The 19,457-nt window shown below is 32.1% G+C and overlaps 3 protein-coding genes across 6 annotated transcripts; 2 read left to right on the forward strand and 1 right to left on the reverse strand.

Moving 5' to 3' along the window:
* The first annotated feature begins 4,577 nt into the window (after positions 1 to 4,577).
* Positions 4,578 to 8,048, forward strand: LOC123908991. Its single transcript, XM_045959757.1, has 6 exons — positions 4,578 to 4,872; positions 4,951 to 5,046; positions 5,134 to 5,174; positions 6,616 to 6,733; positions 7,145 to 7,225; positions 7,757 to 8,048. The coding sequence occupies exons 1-6, from the start codon at positions 4,663 to 4,665 to the stop codon at positions 7,811 to 7,813; spliced, it is 603 nt and encodes a 200-aa protein (XP_045815713.1). The 5' UTR covers positions 4,578 to 4,662; the 3' UTR covers positions 7,814 to 8,048.
* A 3,707-nt stretch (positions 8,049 to 11,755) lies between these two features.
* On the forward strand, positions 11,756 to 15,999 carry LOC123908989 (uncharacterized protein At4g38062-like). 4 transcript variants are annotated; one of them, XR_006809794.1, is made up of 3 exons: positions 11,756 to 11,930; positions 12,307 to 15,147; positions 15,649 to 15,908. XR_006809794.1 is itself a non-coding variant. In XM_045959755.1 (3 exons), exon 2 carries the CDS (start codon positions 12,342 to 12,344, stop codon positions 15,093 to 15,095), a length of 2,754 nt encoding a protein of 917 aa, XP_045815711.1. In that variant the 5' UTR covers positions 11,756 to 11,930; positions 12,328 to 12,341; the 3' UTR covers positions 15,096 to 15,139; positions 15,649 to 15,999. The 4 variants fall into 4 exon arrangements, 2 of the variants coding, with proteins under 2 accessions (XP_045815711.1, XP_045815712.1); XR_006809793.1 differs by having other exon boundaries at positions 12,328 to 15,147; XM_045959755.1 differs by having other exon boundaries at positions 12,328 to 15,139; positions 15,649 to 15,999.
* A 1,306-nt stretch (positions 16,000 to 17,305) lies between these two features.
* On the reverse strand, positions 17,306 to 19,136 carry LOC123907375 (magnesium-dependent phosphatase 1-like). Its single transcript, XM_045957604.1, has 3 exons — positions 18,760 to 19,136; positions 18,550 to 18,666; positions 17,306 to 17,742 (listed from the first exon to the last, which is right to left on the reverse strand). Exons 1-3 carry the CDS (start codon positions 19,048 to 19,050, stop codon positions 17,554 to 17,556), a joined length of 597 nt encoding a protein of 198 aa, XP_045813560.1. The 5' UTR covers positions 19,051 to 19,136; the 3' UTR covers positions 17,306 to 17,553.
* Positions 19,137 to 19,457: the final 321 nt, after the last annotated feature.

Consider the following 19,457-nt stretch of genomic DNA (forward strand, 5'->3'; position numbering starts at 1 on the left):
TTATATTCCTAAAACTATATAATAATGGAGGAAATGGAAATAATTGGAAATTGTGAGGATCTTAACTTGTATTGAGTTGAGATCTTCTCCATTTTCTATTATTTTCATTTCGTCCATTACCAAAGTTTTTAAATGTTTTTGGGTGTATAAATGATATTTGAACACACTTAATGTCACATTTTTACATTTATATTCCCAAAACTATATAATAATGGAAGAAATGAAAATAATTGGAAATGGTGATGATCTTAACTTGTACTGAGTTGGGATCCTCTCCATTTTTTATTGTTTCCATTTCTTCCATTACCAAAGTTTTTAAATATTTTTGGGTGTATAAATGATATTTGTATCCAAAAAAAAATGTACTTCAACATGTACCAAAAAAAAACATGTACTTCAAGTCTTCAACCGGTTTGAAATAGTTTAGATGAGGGTTAAAGGAGATGGAGGTGTAAGGCTCAAGTACAAACTTAATCTGGAGGGACATTATATGTATTATGTTTTATGAGTTTGAACTCGAATACTCCAAGTTTTGTTTTTTTTTATAGAAATTAAATTAACTTATATTATTCATAATATTGTTTTTAATACAAGATGACATATGATTATGACAAAAGAAATTAGTATAGGACAATGACGCTCTTGCTAACAAATGAGCCACATTGTTTGACATATCTTAAAGTTTGGGTATAATATAAGTGAAGATTTACGATTATTTAAAATAGTTCCAAATTTGGAATTGGTACTAAATTTACTAACAGTGACGTTAACCATTTGCTTACAGTCAAATTCTATTGACACCGTCGCTAAATTCATGTTGTCAAGCCAAATTATCGCTTCTTTTAAGCCACACGATTCTACTTCTTGAGTTTGGGGTAGCCCTAAAAACCAAGATGTTTTAGTTGCAATATATGCCGCTAAGACACATCCCAACGTTGTAGCACCCCTTTTTCCTTAAAAATGGTCGCGTCGGCGTTGCATTTCATTTCATCCCCCACGCCTTGGTTTCATCCACCTAAATGTCTTATTGTCGCTCTGAGCTTCTACATCCGTGTTGCCTGAACTAGGACCTGCACCATACCTTCTCTAGTGCACATGCAATTCGAAGTGAAATATATAGCAGGACTTAATTCCTTGTCGTTCCATGGATTTTTTGTTCCTTCTCTTGCAAATACACCACAACATCATAGTAAACATAAGTTGAGTTGGTTGTGGCAGACACCCCAACAATTAAAACAACAACACTATAAAACTATCTATACTTTTTAATTTATCTCAAATGATTTGAAAGTGTCGAAATTATTAGGTCGACATTTGAAACTCAATCACTAATATTAATAATATTAAATGTCTATAAAAAATAATAATATTTCACGCTATTTTTTAAAAAAAAAAAAAAATAGTCACATGTAGAAAAAAAAAAAGGTCATAAATATATAAATTAAACAAATTTAATCTATGTTTTTCTTTTGTAAAGATCAATTTAATCTTGTATTGGGTTCTTTTGTCAAGATCAATTTAGTGTATGTTTGGTTTGGCGGCAAAGAGAATTGAGTTTGTCAGAATTGAGTTTGAGAGAATTGAGTTTGGTTAAAAATGAGTTGAACATAATTGATTTATGTTTGGATACAGAAATTTAAAAGTAATTTTCAACTTTTTATGTTGTTTGGATAATTTGAACGAAAATTAATTTTGAATGTATAATTACCAAAATGACTTACATATGTGTTTTTTTTTTTACACAAACTTACACATGTGTATTTAAAATCATGTTTAATTTAATTTTTGTATTATTAAATTTAATTATTTATTTGTTCTTTATTAAAATGCATATTGTATTATAGTTATGATTTTTTAATTAAAAAAATCAAACCATTATCTATTTTTCTCCTTCCACCACCGCTTTTTTGTCAAAATTAAAATACCACCATTATCCATTTTTCTAGAATTTTTTCAGAATCTTCAATAAGCTTCTACCTTTTCTCCTTCACATCTCTTAATCTTAAAATACCATTTTTTTTTTCATTTCTCCTTCCCCATCTCTCAATATTCTTCTCTCATGGAATGTCTCTTTTCTCACATCATCAACATTGCTACAGTGCTCAGACTAATCGGTGTTGTTGAGAACACAATTTCCAAATTTTATTCATCAAATCCATCTTTTTCTTCCTTTAACTCAGTTTTTAGGTTGCTAAAATTTCTAATTTTTCAATTGTGTTCTCACTGTTGTTTCGGTTGAAGCTTTCATGGGGATTGGGTGTTCACCATTCTTCCTCCCTCACTTACGTTTTTCACCAAATTGCAAAACTAAGGAGAAAGTATTCCAGAGAGTTAAAAAAATTGAAGCTATAGGAGAAGAAAAATTGGAGCTTGAGTTGAAGCATGGGTAATTAGGTAAAATAACAAAAGCCAAATTTCCAAATTACTTTTAGTTGACGCAAAAGCTACGTTTTGTGGCTTCAAGTGAACGCACGTTTCGACAGCAAAAGTACGTTTCCAAAATTGATTTTGCCTGTGCCCAAACATCACAAAAAGTGACAGAATCGCTTTTGGAAGCAGAAACGCACGTTTGGAGAGCCAAACGCTCAACCAAACAGACGCTTAATCGGGTTACAATATGCAAGAAAGTTTGGAAGTCCATATCTTATTCATAAATATATATAATTGATAAACTTGACCTTAGCAAGAAATTTGTGTTGTCAATATACAATTTTTTTACACATATATACTTAGATATAATACATTGTTCTCGTAAATATATGTCTTATTTTATTAAAGTGGGGCATTTTTCTTTCAAATGTAATCCTCTTTAATCAAGTATTTAAATCGAGTACCAAAAAAAAAAACTTTTGTACCTTTAAACTAACCACTACAAAAATTTGAACACCATGGACATTTTACATGTTATAAGTGAAATGCATATTAATCATGTTGAAAAATTGAGTTTCCTATAGAAATAAAGTAACGAAAAATACCATACATTCACATATAAAGAGAAAATACCATATACCATCTTACTTGAACAGGGTCTGTTCTATAGGATTGTACTACTGTGCCCTTGATTTCTAAGGAGACAGGAACAAAAAAAGAGAAAATACCATATAATTGATCGATTAAATTAGACTATAATTTATATATGAACCGGTACAAGTGTGCCTATAGCCACACCAGAATTTTCAATTTTTAAACAAGAAGATTAACGCAAAAACCAAGAGGGCTAACACACACTATCATAACCATTTCCTATAAACAAGAAGATTAACACAAAAACCATATAATTTAAAATAAGATTTTATTTAGTTTGTAAGAAATCATAGATTAATTTAAGCCTTGAGGTGTCTTTTATTCCCCGTAAATGCCAATGTGTCAAAAAAGTTAAAATGCTACGGTGAAGAAATAGTCACAAAAATAATACTACGTGGCAATTGGAGCCATTTATTGAGATACATGTGTCATTTTTTTATTTTTTTAGATACATGTGTCATTTTCTTTCTCCTGGATTTAGATTCCATTCTCCAACTGCCACTTGCCATGCCAGCTTCGATTGAATGGTAGGTGAAGAAAGAATCCTAGTACTTTGTAGGATCAAAGCAAAGTGTGTGTGTCTACCGACATGGAACTTAAAAAAATAAGCTAAAGTTTTATTCTTTTGAATATCTACATAGCAAGGGATAAATGAATACACAATTGTTTGATTTTGAATTTAAATTCAGTTAAAAATATTCTTAATGCTACGGTGGACCACATATGAATTTTACGAAATTTACTGTTGAGTTGAAAGTTTATATCGTATAGATCATCTATAAATTTTTTTGAAAATCATTTGATATGTTATTGAGACCCATCAAGATTTACATTAAATAATAAACCGTTAATCTTGATTTGTCTCAATAACATATTAAATGATTTTCAATTTTTCTAAATTTTTCTATAGATGATCTATATGATATAAACTTTCAATCCAACGATGGATTTTGTAAAATTCATATTCGTTATAATGTTATTCATGATTGATCCACCATGGACCACTTGATATCGAGTGGTCCATATTAGAATTTATCAAAAAGTATATGATAAATGAATTTTAATTTTAGTTACAAAAAATTAACTTTATCTTATAATTATTGTTTTAAACTTTTTAAGACATAAAAAAAAAGAAATTGACTTGCAATACACGACTTTAACTATCTGTCTAACATGAAAATCTAATTTGATTTAAATTTTACGTTTAAGGTGGATAAGTAGAGTATCTATGATTCGAATCTAACTCTATATATAAAATTTGATATGCCTACAAAATACCAACTGAATTAAACTCACAGGACGATAAAAGTATATACCATCTATTAAATTAAACTCATAAAATTAAGCTCGACTCCTACACATATAGTATGATAATTATGTTAATCAAATTAAGCTCACGATGACAATTTTTTTTTAAATTTCTTAATTAAAATTGCAGACAGCAAATAAAATAAAATGTTATTAACGAATTAATTAATTCCGAAACAATGACACATACCCAACTGTTTTTGTTTTTAATTAATTTTTTTTTTTCTCTTCATAATAACCCAACTAAGAAAATCAGCATTATTAGCAACATAGAAAATATCAGTTTATTTCTTCTTCCTTCCATTCCGTTAGTTAGTTAGTTTTTTGAAGATGGCTAGAGAAGGTGACGAAGAGAACGGGGCAGTAGTTTTACTCCCTCCGACGAGTTCTTCCAACACCACCACAAGACGAGTCGGACGAAGAACAGATCCTTTCCTCATAGTCTGTAGATGTTTCAGTTTAATCACATCTTTAGCTGCAATTCTCTGTATCGCCGTCAATGTCCTCTCCGCCGTTCGCTCTTTCCGAAATCAAACCACCGTATCTATCTATCTATCTTCATTTCTTTTCATCTTTTTCTAATTTACGAATTAATTTATGATTTTTTTTTTTTCTTAGATTTTCGATGGAATATTTCGTTGTTACGCTGTTGTGATTGCGGTTTTTGTGGTATTGGCTGAAACTGAATGGAGCTTCATTATTAAGTTCTGGCAGGTTAATTATGTTCCTTCATTGTTGAATCAATGATTGATTTGATTATTGTTTATATTTTTATTTGATTCAATTGCATTGCATTTTCAGGTTTTGGAGTATTGGGCAGCGAGGGGTATGCTACAGATATTGTATGATTTTCCGCTTTCTTAAATGTTTTCTATTTATTTATTTATTTATTTACTCTGCTATGTTAACTGAGTTCTTAATTGATTACATTTTTATGTAATTATTATTGTGTGTTTGGATTAGAGTTTGATAATCATGGTTTTTAATGGAATTGATTTGTTTGAAATTGTGTTTTAAGAGGAGTCATATATTTTGAAACTATGAATCACGGTCACCTCTGTTCGTGTGTTTGACAACCTTTCTCGGACATGCCGAACATTTCAGACACCTCTTAAAAGTGTCAAATTAAAACTTTATATTTATTTTTTACTCAGACACCTGTTAATGTTATACATGTCTTGGACACGCATTGAGAGGCTGAACCGACTTCTACTTTTGGCTCAACCCTAGATTAGTTCTTCCTATTTTGGAGTCAAATAGCAAAATGATGTCTCATATTGTTAAGAAGTCTCACATCGGTTGCGAGATGGTCTGAATGTGTGTTTATAAGCCAGAGGCAATCCTCACCTTACAAGCCGGTTTTGTAAGGTTGAGTTAGGCCAATCTAAGACATATAATTTTTTGTCAGATTCATTGTCATACCTTGTTAGAATACACTTATACACATGATCTATTTTTCTTATCTTATGATTATTTATGAAAGAATTGTATTGTAAATGATTCCTGCTGGTATTCTTTTTAGGGTCATTATAATTGTCCCAACTTTATTTTTAAAAGGTTAATATATATTAATCTTAGTCGTGAATTTATAATTTTGTCAAGTTCATTACACACACACACACACACACACACACACACATATCTATGCGGTGTTTTGGTATCCTGTATACTATAGATATTAGTCGTGTTGCGGTGTCCGTGTCTGCATTTGAGTCTGCGCTTCATAGTTCTTAAAGCAAGCCTGTTATCTGATATCATATAAAAGTTAAGGCATAAACTCTCAATTTAGTCCCCGAAATATCACTTTCTTCCCAACTTAGTGTCTAAAACTATATATAAAATTCACAAATAGTCTTTAAAGTATATGAAAATCTGTCCCATTAGTACCTAGCAGTAGCACATTAGGAGAGACTAACGTGACACATGTTATATATTCAAGGACTATTTATTATTTTATATACTTTGGAGACTTAATTGGAGAGAAATGATAGTTTAGATTCTAAATTGACGGTTTAGTCTAAAAGTTAGTGTCAGTTTTTCAAATGAAGACTGAGGTTTGGAGTTGCCTGACAATAAACCACACATTTGTCTTTACAAAAATCATATATGATAGTTGCAAAAAAATCCTGACAGTTTACATGGTAAGATCAAACACACGCCTATAATGTTTGGGTGTGAGGTGAAGAATTGCATAACACTTTTGTTTGTAGTTTTTTATTTTTTTGACAGAACTTTTGTTTGTAGTTTGGTTTCTATCTGAACTGTGGTTTTTCTTTTCTACAGCGTGGCAGTGATGACCAGGGCTTTCCCTGACTATAGTGGGAATCGACAAGATCTTGTTCTTCTTCAAAACATTGCCTGCTATTTGCTTCTTTCTTGTGGCGTAGTTTACATTTTCTCGGTAAGATTATTGAACAGCCCAAACTATAGTCCCAATTCAAAAGCTTTTCTATTATGCCTTTTTCTCAAAATCCTGGTTTGTTAATACTACCTGACAAACTGTTAGTCCAATGATGATCTAAATAGCAGCTTCAAAACAATATGATGTTTGTATTTTTGTGTGCAAATTATATTCATTTTATAATCTAAACTTTTTCCATTGATTTTTTTTACATTATTGTGCTTTCAATGTTGTCCTTGCAGTTATTTTAATACTTCCATTATTGCTTTGAGATATTCTGAATTGTGTTAACTTTTAATTTGCATATTGTGTGATTTGTACTATTATATTTCATGTCTCTTGTATGATATACCTTGAGTCAGAGTTTATACCATCTTCTATTAAATTATTCTTTTATTTTTTACGTTGAAGGGAATCCTTTGCTTCGGATTTCTAAAACGTCATCTCCAGAAGAAGGAGATCACTAGAGAGCAAGCAGCCAAGGATCTTCAGGTGAAATGCTTATATTAAGATGTTACTATTTATTCTGATTGCATTCCATGTGTGCATGTGTAAAGTTCTCTGTCTCCCTTGGTTCCAATGACCATAACATTGCACCGATTGCAAACTTTATTAATTGTTGCAACATTTTCCTTGACCTATAATTTATAAACCTGAAATCAATCTGACTCTAGCCCATATTTTTTTATTGTTTGAAATCAAAGTTTTAAAATGAATTACAGATTTTGGGGATTGAATTATGATTATTGTTGTCTGTATTTGAAAACATTAGCATATGAATAGAACACCTACCAGTTATTCAAATAAACTTTGAATATAGAAGGTTCACTTCTTTTAGCATGGTTAAAGTTTAGACATGTAATGAGATTGCAACATCACTATGCTTGTTTATGCATTCATTCTTAAGTGACAAAGTTCATACTATTTTTATTTTATCTCGGTAACTTTTATCTTGGTTAATCGAATACATTTTTATTAGAAAAAGTTATACTGATAGTTTAGTTGCTCCTTGAAACTTGACAGGAGTTGGAACGACGTAGAGAAGAACTTGAGCAGCTGCTTGTGACAGAACATGTTTAAAGCTTTTGAAAGTAGGGTTGTAATTGTCTAATTACATAGTAAAGGGCATAAGAGAGCACTAAAACTTACTTATGAATGTCTTTATGTTAGTTTTGGTTCTATATTGTTTGTTTTTATATGAAACGATTGAATTACATCCATTAAAGTGCACAAATATTTTGTGTAAATATGTAAAGCTAATATTTGAAATGTGTTTCTTTCAAATTTAGATTAATGTGAAAATCTCCATTGCCTATATCCTTGTTAGTTGTTACCATTTTTTATTATTTTTATTATAATCCTTAGTTAGTACCTCACTACATGTCGTTAAATATAATAGGTATCTAAGCCATTGAGTTTGGTCTAGTGTTAGGGGTTTGAGTAGTAAGTTATAGGTTATGGGTTTGATCTACAGCTCATTGTAAACAAAATAAAATAAAATATAATAGGTATTTGAGTAAGTATTAGACGGAAGCGACCTCTGATAGCATTTTCGTCACTTCAAAGTGATCGACTTTTTTCATTTTTTGTCCACGTAAAATAAATGTAATACCCTTGGTAGGTGGCTGAAACCACTTGATGCCAGATCTGACTCCGAACCAGATTAAACTGGTGGTAAAAGCAAAAAAAAAATAAAAATCGAACAATTAATACTTAGAGCGTCAAAATCGAGCAATTGTAAAACTTATGAGGTTAAAATTGAGCGATTGAAACTTAATGGTGTGTTTGATTCGTAAAACAGCAAGGGCTGACATAACAAGATAATTCGGGACAGGACAAAACTCTACCGGAGAGATATAACGTGATAATATTTTTATATTCGAAAATAAAATGAATATTTTTGTATCTGTTATAGTTGTACTGTGGACAAAAAGTTGTATTGTGGTCCAATGAGGGACAAAAATTCTTGTTTTTGTCTTGTCCCTTGCTACCTAATTTGTTCAGTCCCATAACCAGTTTTAAATCAAATAAGGTACAACAAAAATTGTTAAGTCCCCTATTTTTTAGCAGATCAAGGTTTCAAAATCAATCAATTATGAAACTTGGACTTTTTTTTTTGACAAAATTATGAAACTTAGACTTAAAAACTGCATTTAAACCTAAATAATATTGGATTCATATTTTGGGGCAAAAAAATTGTAAGATACATTTAATAAAAGACTATATAAAAAAAATCCACAAATTTTATTTCAACCGTTAAAAATTACTAAATAACTTGTTTAAACCTAAAACAAATACCATTATAAAAGGCCAATTCTAACATGCACCACCATTAAGTGGTGGTGCATAGTACACAAGTTACTAATATCGCTATAACACATACGAATTTTACAAAATCTACTGTTAGATTGAAAGTTTATATTATATAGATCATCCATGCCAAATTTTAAAAAAATTGAAAATCATTTGATATGTTATTTACCCATTAAGATTAATGGTTTATGAGTTTCAATTAGATTATGTTGAGAGTTTGATATCACCTTTTCGTCGGTAATAGGATGCAGATGTTGTGTTATGTAACTTTGCTAGAGATTCACCGCAAAATATATGTTAATTTATGGTCTTGTTATTTATTTCATGCATGCCTGTTCTGGTTACCTATGACTTCATGGATTATTGTTAATTTATGACGTGTGGAATACGCGGCTTGAGAAATTACTATGTTATTTTCATTTATTTGTTATTTCGAGTATTCGTCGGTTTTGTCTTCCTACGTTGCATTCTATAAAGTTGGCAATGAGAGTTCTAGAAGCACGTAACAGAAAAAAACAGATCTTAATTGAGTTTCATGATGCAAGCTTATAGCTGTGATATCTTTTTTTACAAATTAAAACAAGTTACCACTATATCTAGTTATTATTTCAACTCATATTTTTCATAAAATTTGCTTCAACTTGCTTCTATATGGTTTCATCATTGAGCTCCAATCTCAATGAATCTTTGCAAGACCATGACAATGCATTGAAATTGCAACCGTAACTTTTACTAGGCTTGAGGAATGGTCGAAATTAATGGAATCCCCGTAACCCTCAAAACTCCCGAATTTTACAAGCTTGTTGAAGACACTAGAATCACATTATCAGGTATTAAAAGTGATTATTGTTCTCCGGTTGGAAGTAAATCAAAAAGCACACGCGAGAACAAACATTAGAAGGACATGGACACAAGAAGGTTTTGAGGCCACAACTGAGTAAGACTAGGAGTCTGATCACTAGCGTTGAGTTTTTAGAAGCACTGCCCTTTGCTGCTTTCACTTCTTTGCTTGTGGAGATGATGGCAAAACTAGATCATGTTATGGATGAAGTTGAAGAATTGGGCAGAATGTCACATTTTAGAGAGTTTAGGTGATGATGAGGATGAGAACTTGGACCACATGATATTATTAGTTTGTTATCGAGCCACTTATGGCGTGCTCCATATCTTCGTGTTAAGAATCTCACACCAGATGAGATAAGGTCTGAACATAAATTTATAAGTGGAGACAAGACAACTATGGGCATAGGCCTCAGGGCCAATGGCCAGGGACCATAACCAAAACTTGTTATATATAATCGTAGGAATTGTTAACATATTTAAGCCAATAAAATAAATAAAAAATGTGTAAACTGTGTTTTTCTAAAAAAAAATGTTTTTCTTTTTTATGAAAAAATAATAGTTTATAACTTCTTTTTTTTTAAAAAAAAAAATAGTTCATAAACTAAATGAGACAAATTGTTTAACAAAACAATTTTTCACTTATTTTAAAAATATGTAATTGTCATTTGTTTGCTCATTTTGAATAATTTGAATGTGAATTTATTATTATTGTCAATTTTAGTTATGTTTATATATCGTGCATTTATATATTTAATTTTTAATTAACGTATCCGGCCGTATCGTATTAGAAATTTTGAAATTTTTTAGGTATCATATCGGTAGAGCTGGGTATGCGGGCTAGCCCGCCCCGTTTAACCCGCCCCGCATAAACCCGCATATTAAACGGGGCGAACAAGCCCGTCGGCAAATATAAACGAGTTATAATATTAAGTCCGAGTTCGGTCCGCATAAACCCGCGGGTTAAACGGTTAACCCGCGGACTATTAAAAAAAAAAAAAATCACTTTTTTCAAAAAAATAAACTAAATTAATAAAATATTTATATAATGAAAGTTTAAAAAATTATATTATTAATAATATTATGTTATAACATATAAATTGTAACTAACAAATAAAAATAAATAAAATTTGTGATATCATTGAGTTTATCTATCTTCTCTTTGTAAGTAAAGCAACCAAAATAAAATTCAACTGATTTTTATCGTCATTTTTGTATCGTCCATTTTAATGAGAAAAACTTTCTACATGTACCCCAAAAAGCATAAAAAGATTAACAGATTCAACTTAACTAAATCACATCAAGGTAACCAAATTATTCAAAACATAATAGTGGAAAATACCCCCACAAAAATAACTTCTCATTTGGACATGTATCTTTTAAATACTAGCAAATGTATATACAGCTGAGACAAAGTAAAAGATAGTGAAAAAGAACAAAAGATTATAAGTAGAATAACATGTCTGAATCATGATGTTTTGTGTTGTTGTCTACTTGATTAAAATTGGAGTGTGTTGTTGCTTTTTATAATTAGGGTTTAGAATAAGTTTTTTTTTTTTTTTTGTAGTTAAAAAAGTTGAATTTGAACATGGACCAAGTTATTTATATGTGATAAATTTTGTAATTAATTATATAAAAAAAAAGAAGGCGGGCCACGGGCTAACCCGCGAACCCGCGGATTTAACCCGCATAACCCGCGGTTTTAACGGTCCAACCCACACGGGCAAAATTGTAAACGGGCCAAAAAAATTTGGTCTTAAGTCCGTGCGGGCTGCGGGTTAAACGGGTCAGCCCGCGGATCTTGGTCCGTATACCCAGCTCAACATATCGGTATCCGCATGTGTCACATATATCTAGGCTTCATAGTGTTTTTCCCTCTCACTCAACCATCTACCAAAAAAAAAAATGTCTTTCTTTCCCTCTCTCCAAACAAAAATCCCCAAATTTGAAAACTAAAGACCGCGTCCTCGCCGCTCTCACTCACTACTCAGATTCACAATCTTCCATTTCAGTTACAATTTTGAGCAACAACCAAACACCACAGGTAACACTCCTTCCTCATTTCTCTCTCTTCTCAGATCCGTTTTAATTAACAACTATTTTTCATCATTATTATTATAATCATTATTCTCATTTCTTACCGTTACTTTTCAATTTATCATCATTCATCGTTTCGAATTTATGTATCAACTATCACTCTTCCATTATTATCATTCATTAGATCTATTTTTTCAACTTATATATACTTTACACAAATCTAATTTAATTTTGTAATTGTTGTAGTCTTCAATTAATTAGGGTTAATTAACGAATCTGTAAGTAATAAAATCTCAAATCTGTATTAATTTTTTTGTGTATGGATAGAAATATGTTAGGAATTAGTATTTTAACTATTTTCTTGTTGGCCGGATTTGAACTAGGTTGATCTGTATGTGTTTTAGGGACAAATTAAAGAATGGAGGATATGGTGAAAGCAGAGTTAGATGATGTCAAAGCAGAGCTGGAGAAGCTTAGGGCAGAATGCCGAGTCAAAACACAACACATCGAGAGTTTGAGGAATGATCGCGGTGTGCAATTTCAAGAAATTACGAACCTGGCTGAGAAACGAGCGTGTGAGCTTGATTTGAAGTTGGAGGAGATTTATGAACTGAAGAGATTTAATGAGGATCTCAAGTCGAGTTTGAATGAAAAAGAAAAGCACATTGTGCATTTGAGTTTAGAGAATAACAATATTCAAGCTAGGTTTGCTGAGAAGGTGTCAAAATTGGAGGGAAGTAATAGTGAGTTGGTTTTGGCTTTGGATGAAATTACTGCTAGAAACGGTTATTTGGAGCGGAATGTTTCTGCTAGCAGCGAGGAAATTTCACGCCTCAAGTCACTGTTATTGGTTACCGAGAAGAAGTGTATAGAAGCCGAGGAGAGAGCTAGGCAAGTGGAGACGCTGAGGTTGAAAGAGGATGTGATAATGCAATTGGAGGAAGAAAATACCACAGTGCAAGATAAAATTAAATGGAGAAATGAACAGTTTAAACATCTCGAAGAAGCTTACCAACAGCTTAAAGTTCAGTTTCGATCGAGCAAGGAGGAGTGGGAAACAGAGAGATCTTCACTGGTCAGCGAAATATCTTCCTTGCAGACCAGTTTGGAATCTCAGACAAGAACTTTGGAGGGTCTTCAATCTCGTTTTGAGATGTGTAACCATGCATTGGCTTGCGAAGAAAGCAAGAGGAAACTCTTGGAGGCTGAAATGTCCGAGTTCAAGACTAGCTTTGAGGATGTGTATGGTCAGTGTGAAGAAAAGAAATCTGAGATACAACGATTGACGGTTCTGAGGAATGAGGAAATAGCTGAGCTAAGAAACTCACTGGGAGCGAAAGAGACTCTTGTAAAAGAATTGGAAAGGAAAATTGTTTACCTTGAGCAAGATAACCAGGAACTGGGAGATTCACTTAAAGAATTTAGAGAAGCTCAAATTCGTGATGCCGGAGGAAATTCTATGACATCAAAGATTCGCAACAAGCTTAGAAAGTTGGAGGAGGTTCATAAAAACTGTTCTGCAATTCTCAAGTCTAAAGAATCCCAATGGGGTGATCAGATAGCTAAGATGGAAGCAGACATTATTGGTTGCAAATATGCACTGACCAATAAAGAACAAGAAATTAGGGAGCTTCAGATGGAGTTGGAAAATTGTTCTTGTGCCATCGTAGAGAATCATATTGAACTGTTGATCTTTAAATCAGTAGTTGCTGAGGCTTACTACAAATCGTTCGGTACAGAAACTGTTAAAGAAGTTTGTGTCAAAGATAATGAAGATATGATTCTAAATTTTACTGAGCAATTGAGAGTGAAAGACAAATCTCTAAAAACTCTGGCACAACAACAATTTCTGTTGGAGGAAGAGCTTGAACAACAGAAGAAATTGCTTGAGGAGTCATCTGCAGGTCAACTCATATTGAAAGAGCAACTCTTGAAGATGGAAAACACACTCAAACATGAAAGAAATGTCGCATTTGAGGCTCTAGAAATGCTAAAAAATGAAATGACCAGTAAAAATGATGAACTATCTCGATTAGATTCTGAAATGCAGAAATGGAAGTCTACTGCTGAAACTCTTAAAGTTTCCTATGAAGAAATTCAGGGAACCTGTAAAGAGATGGAAACTTCTCTTCTGTCACGGATTGAGAATGAGCAATCCCTTAAGCAGGAGAACAAAAACCTTCTCTGCATTGTCAAGGATCAGGAGAGGGAAACTGAAGACCTTCAACTGCAGGTAGCTTTACTGGAATCCTGCAATGCAGAGAAAACAAAGGAAGCAGAGAGGTTTAAACAAGAGAAAGATGAACTTGTTGAAGGAGTAATGGAGAAGGATGGTTGCATAAAAGGTCTTCAGAAAGATATAGTCGTTGCGAACCTGAAGCAAGAGTCCATGAAAAAAGAATTAGAAGATGCTGTTCTTTCACAACTGGATGCACAAAAAGCCCTAGAGCAGGTAGAAGATCTTCTTTGGAAGACTAAAGGTGAGAAAGATCAAACTACAAAACAGTTTCAGGAGCTAGCTAAAGCATCAGAACGAGATTTATCGGATGCACTGTGTTTCTCTTTTTCAAAACAAGTGGAAAAGTTGGTTGAGGTTAGTATGCTTACTGAGGCTTTGAAGAATGCAGAACTCCTGACAAAGCTAGAAATTGAAGAGAAGAACACAAGAATAATGAAATTGGAATTCGAAATTCACAGTTTGCTTGAGAATTTGACACACACTGAAGAATCATGTTCCCATTTAAAACATGAAGCTAAGCAGTTTCAAACATCATTGGAAGCAATGGAGTTAGAAACTAAAAAGTTGACGAATGAAAAGCATGAGATGGAACAGATGATTACAGAGATCAAGTTTGAGAAAGTAAATTTGCTTGAAGACATTATGAAATTATCGACAGAAAGGGAAGATATGTTGGCACATATAGAATACATGTATGACAAACTTGGATATTTGTCCGAGGATATGCAGTTGGTGGAGAGACTGGGAAATATCTTGGATACTTCTATAGATGATGAAAATAAAACAACAATGGATTCATTAGTTTGTGATAAGCTACATGGTTTTGGTCAAGATAGTGCAAATGGTCTTCTTTTTCCTCCCGCAAATAAAAAAATTGAAGAAAATTTTGATGAGCGATCGCCATTGAGAGAGGTTAACAGTTTGCATATGTAGATCAGAAAAGAAATTCGTGTTGTTGCGGAAGCAAACACCAAAAGGTATACAGGTTCAGAAATAAGCACCTCTTCTTATTGTTGTGTTTAAATGTTTATGCCTTAGTTTGTATATGCAAACTGTTTCCAAAAAACTAGTACTCTTTTAAGGAAGAACATGTCTCGAGACAATTTTAAAATGGAGGTAGTGAATAAGTCATGCTATAAGAACCACATAATAATGATTTTTCTAAGCCTCAATATGTCATTGTTTTCTCTTAGAAAAACCCTGTTGCTTGTAATCTTGTCAAGAATTGCGACCTATTTACTAACCTGTAATGACACTTTCTTAGACAACAAGAAACTGTGTGCTAACTTCAAAACAGATTAGTAGAAACTGCCATTTCTTCACACATCCATATAATACCCAAATGGTTGTGTAAATGGTTGATTTGTGAAAATGTTGCTATTTTGTTAAGGGTTGCAAATGGTTGATTTTTGAGCTAGTTTCACTCAGGGCTAAACTATTGTTTCCCTTGATAAGTCATCTGAAAATTTATTCTATGAACATGCAGGTTTTGGTTGTTTCTCAAGCAAGCTGAAACTATACCAGGAACTTTGAACACCTTACTTCTGCTCTAGGATATGGATAATTAGATAGTGACATCACTCATGTATTTTGTTGTTTCACTAATTGACACTGGCGCACACGTCGGAGATGTTTGGGATTAGTTGAATGTTAACTCTGTTGAACAATGTTGGAAATTTTTTCTGATTCTTGGTTCTTGTACTCCAAGTCTAGTCAATGATTGAATTCTTTTATATTTTGAGCTGTAGTTGCATTATCATTATTATTATTGCTCTACGTAAATTTGATAATAATACTATTATAAAGATTGTTTAATTTTAGTGAATATAAAGTAAAAATAATTATGTCAAAATGAACAAAAAAAAGAAAAGATAGAAACGAGTATTGATTAGAGAAAGCAGGGTTCTTCATACAGGAATACAAGGTGAATTAATGGTACAATAACAACATACAAGACAGAGATAACATGTTTAACCTTTTTTTATATATAGAAAAAAGGCCAAACATGTTATGTTACACTTAAGAAAACTATATAATTACGATCTGTATGGTAAAGTCAATTTTGGAGCTTATAACTCATGAACTCATGATTTAAATAAACTTGTTTTTTAACAATTATTTCTCACATGTTGACGGTGTTTTTTTACTAGCTTAATATCGTCGGTACATATCAATTAAATCATTTTCTGATAAACTACTTTTAAGTTTTATAAAATATATATGAAAAATGATTGAAATACATTTTTGAGACACATAAAAATTAAAGCCGTTAGAAATTTTTATCTGCTTTATAAAAAAAGGAGTTTAATTTTTGGTACAAAAGGAGTTTCTTATTTTAGTAAAAAATATTAGGAATATGTTGCAATCTTATTTCTTTAGAGAAAAATGAATATGCATTGACAGTGTCAAATAATTTTACACTTTCAACCAAATCATGTTTTTCGCCACATCGTCCCATTTTCTTGATATAACATGACAAATTAATAGTTTTTTATTAGATAAACGTGTAAAACTATTTTACATGCATCTTCATTAAACTCATTTTACAAACTCATTTTGTTTCCTAATAATAGTAGTATGATTGTACAAGGAAACTTGGTCACAAAGCAACAAATGGTGCAAAAAAGAAGGCATGCGGTGAAGTAGACAAAAGGCGGGGTTTCTCAACTTTGAAAAAAAAAAAAGTGTTTGAAAGAATGATGTTGCCAACTTGCACAGACTCTTGTTGGGTAGAGAATTTGCAGAGAAGTTGGTGTTGCATGCCTGTGTTGGGTGCTGATGATGAAGTTAGTGACAAGGAAATTCAAGTCAGCATTTGAGATGTGGTCACTTACTCCATGTACCCTCTAGTTTTCTACAGATATCCTTCTTCAGAAAGCCATGTTTTCAAGGGCAAGTGGTTCAAAGATGTTGAAGTGAAAAGAGGCTTAAATGAAGGGGATGAGATTGAGATCCATACAACAAACACTTCAACTTTCGGGTTCTTCAATGCAATCACTATAAACAGCAAAACTAACACTATGTTTAGACATCATGATTAATCGAAAGCATGTAGTTTTTAGTTCCTAACTGTTATTAGTTTTTTAGGGGTTTTGATCATTCTTTCATTTACTATAAAACCCTTCAATGTTAAATAAATTTGATAATACCAAAAAAAAAGTTCAATTTTGATGAATAAAATATGTTACGAAAATGACAATAGGAACAGAAAAGTTCAAAAGTAACATCGATGCCAAGTACAACAACAGCATGCACCACAGAAGTAACATGTTTGGCCGTTAGTAATTTGACTGAGGCTAGTATAATTCAAGTAGGACTATCATGACAATTATACAACATATATTCAAATTCATCAATCAATTAGGTTCTGAATAAAATCCAGAGAATTTTTTTACTTGGACATTGAATTTGATGGTGCAGAGTTGGAAGTATCTGGCTTCTGAGAATAGTTGGACAGCCATTTCTGCTTGTTCTTCTGTGATGTATTCCAGTTACGAGAAAACTGTGTAAGACCTTGAGATAAAGCTCCAAGATTTACCCCATTATCAACCAAAATGCTAGTCACTCCCATTTTAGAGACCTATATGAAATAGTATGAACAAATTAAGCGGCAGTCACTAAGTTGGAAAAATGAAAAATACATAAAAATACTCCATTAATACGAGTATCACTATTATATACATGTTTGAATTGACTGACATTGAATTTAGCAAAATCACGGTGATACACTGATACTATGTTTAGTTCTGCAGTGACAATTTTTTTATCAATAGGAATTGAACTCAGCACTCGGAGTTCACAACACTCACGCACATTGCGCACAATCACGTGCTATACCTAATGATGCAATGACAGAAATTGGTTTTGAATGAATCGACTCTATAATTGAGTTATACAGTCCTGTCTGAGTAAACAACTTATTTTGTAGCTTATAGCATAAGCGTTTATAAAATCAATCTGTTTTCATATAGGTTATAAGATGTTTTTTATAAGCTTATGAAAATAAGCTAAAATCAATTTATGCAAATATTATAAGCACATAAGTTCTGTCAAACATTCCTTCAAAAAAAAAAAAAAGTTCTGTCAAACAGTTTCACATCACCAATGTTTATGTTAGCATATAAGTTCAAATAAATCAATTCAGCGTCAAGTTCAAGGCAAAAAATTAATCATAGATGCAAAAAATCCAAATCATAGTTTCAAACTAAAATTAGTTTTGACTCTTCAAAAAGTGAAACAAACACTTTTTGATATTATTAATTCACCGTCAATTCTACCAAAAGTCCAAAACCACTTGTGATTCTGTCAAATTCACCGTCAATTCAAACATACACTATCATATTATTACATATATGTAATTATAATTATATAATTATTAGTTTAATACCGCTTGAATATTCCTATTTTCATCATCAAAAAAGAGCATAGAGTTGAAAGGAATTCCAGTAGTTGAATGAATTCTCTGAAAATGATCTGTTTTATGACTCCAACTCGAATATATTTCCTGATCAAACAACAACAACAAAAATTAGGTCAAAAAAAAATCAACAATAACTGCATAATCTCTAATTTGTTGAATGAATTAATGAACACAAACCTGAGCAACGAAGAATGAAGTGATTCCTAATTTGTTGAGAAAAGCCTTAGCAATATCTGAAGTTGGAGATCGAGAAGCGATTGCAATATCAATTCCTTTGTGTTTGAGAGCTAACAAGATTCCCATGGCGTGGGGATAAAGAGAAGGTGTTTCGCGTTTGGATCGACATTCGCAGTAGAATGGCCAGAGAGTGTAATCGAGATCGAATACAACGAGTTTTGGAAGAAGTTGGAATGATTCGATTATCTTAACTGCTTCTGACTTCGTCTTCTCTGAAGAAGAATCTCCCATTTCTTTCTCTCTCGCCACCCAACGATTATTTTGACTGAGAATGAATGATTTTTTTTTATTTAAGCCATAAATCGGTTCTATGGTCTAAGGTGAAACTATTTCAAAAATAGGCTTAATTAATAAAATGGTCCCTTAAAGATATTTTTGGTTTCAGATTGGTCCCTTAAAGAAAAAAAAGGTCCAAATAGGTCCTTAAAGAAAAAAAAGTCCGAATAGGTCCCTTAAAGACATCTCCGTTAATCAGTTTGGTCCCTAAAAAGAGGTCTAAATAGGACCAAACTGATTAACGGATATGTCTTTAAGGGACCTATTCGGACCTTTTTTTCTTTAAGGGACCTATTTAGACCTTTTTTTCTTTAAGGGACCAATATGAAACTAAAAATGTCTTTAAGGGACCATTTTATTAA

This window comes from Trifolium pratense, linkage group LG2, assembly GCF_020283565.1.
Source record: "Trifolium pratense cultivar HEN17-A07 linkage group LG2, ARS_RC_1.1, whole genome shotgun sequence".
Classification (NCBI taxonomy): domain Eukaryota; kingdom Viridiplantae; phylum Streptophyta; class Magnoliopsida; order Fabales; family Fabaceae; genus Trifolium; species Trifolium pratense.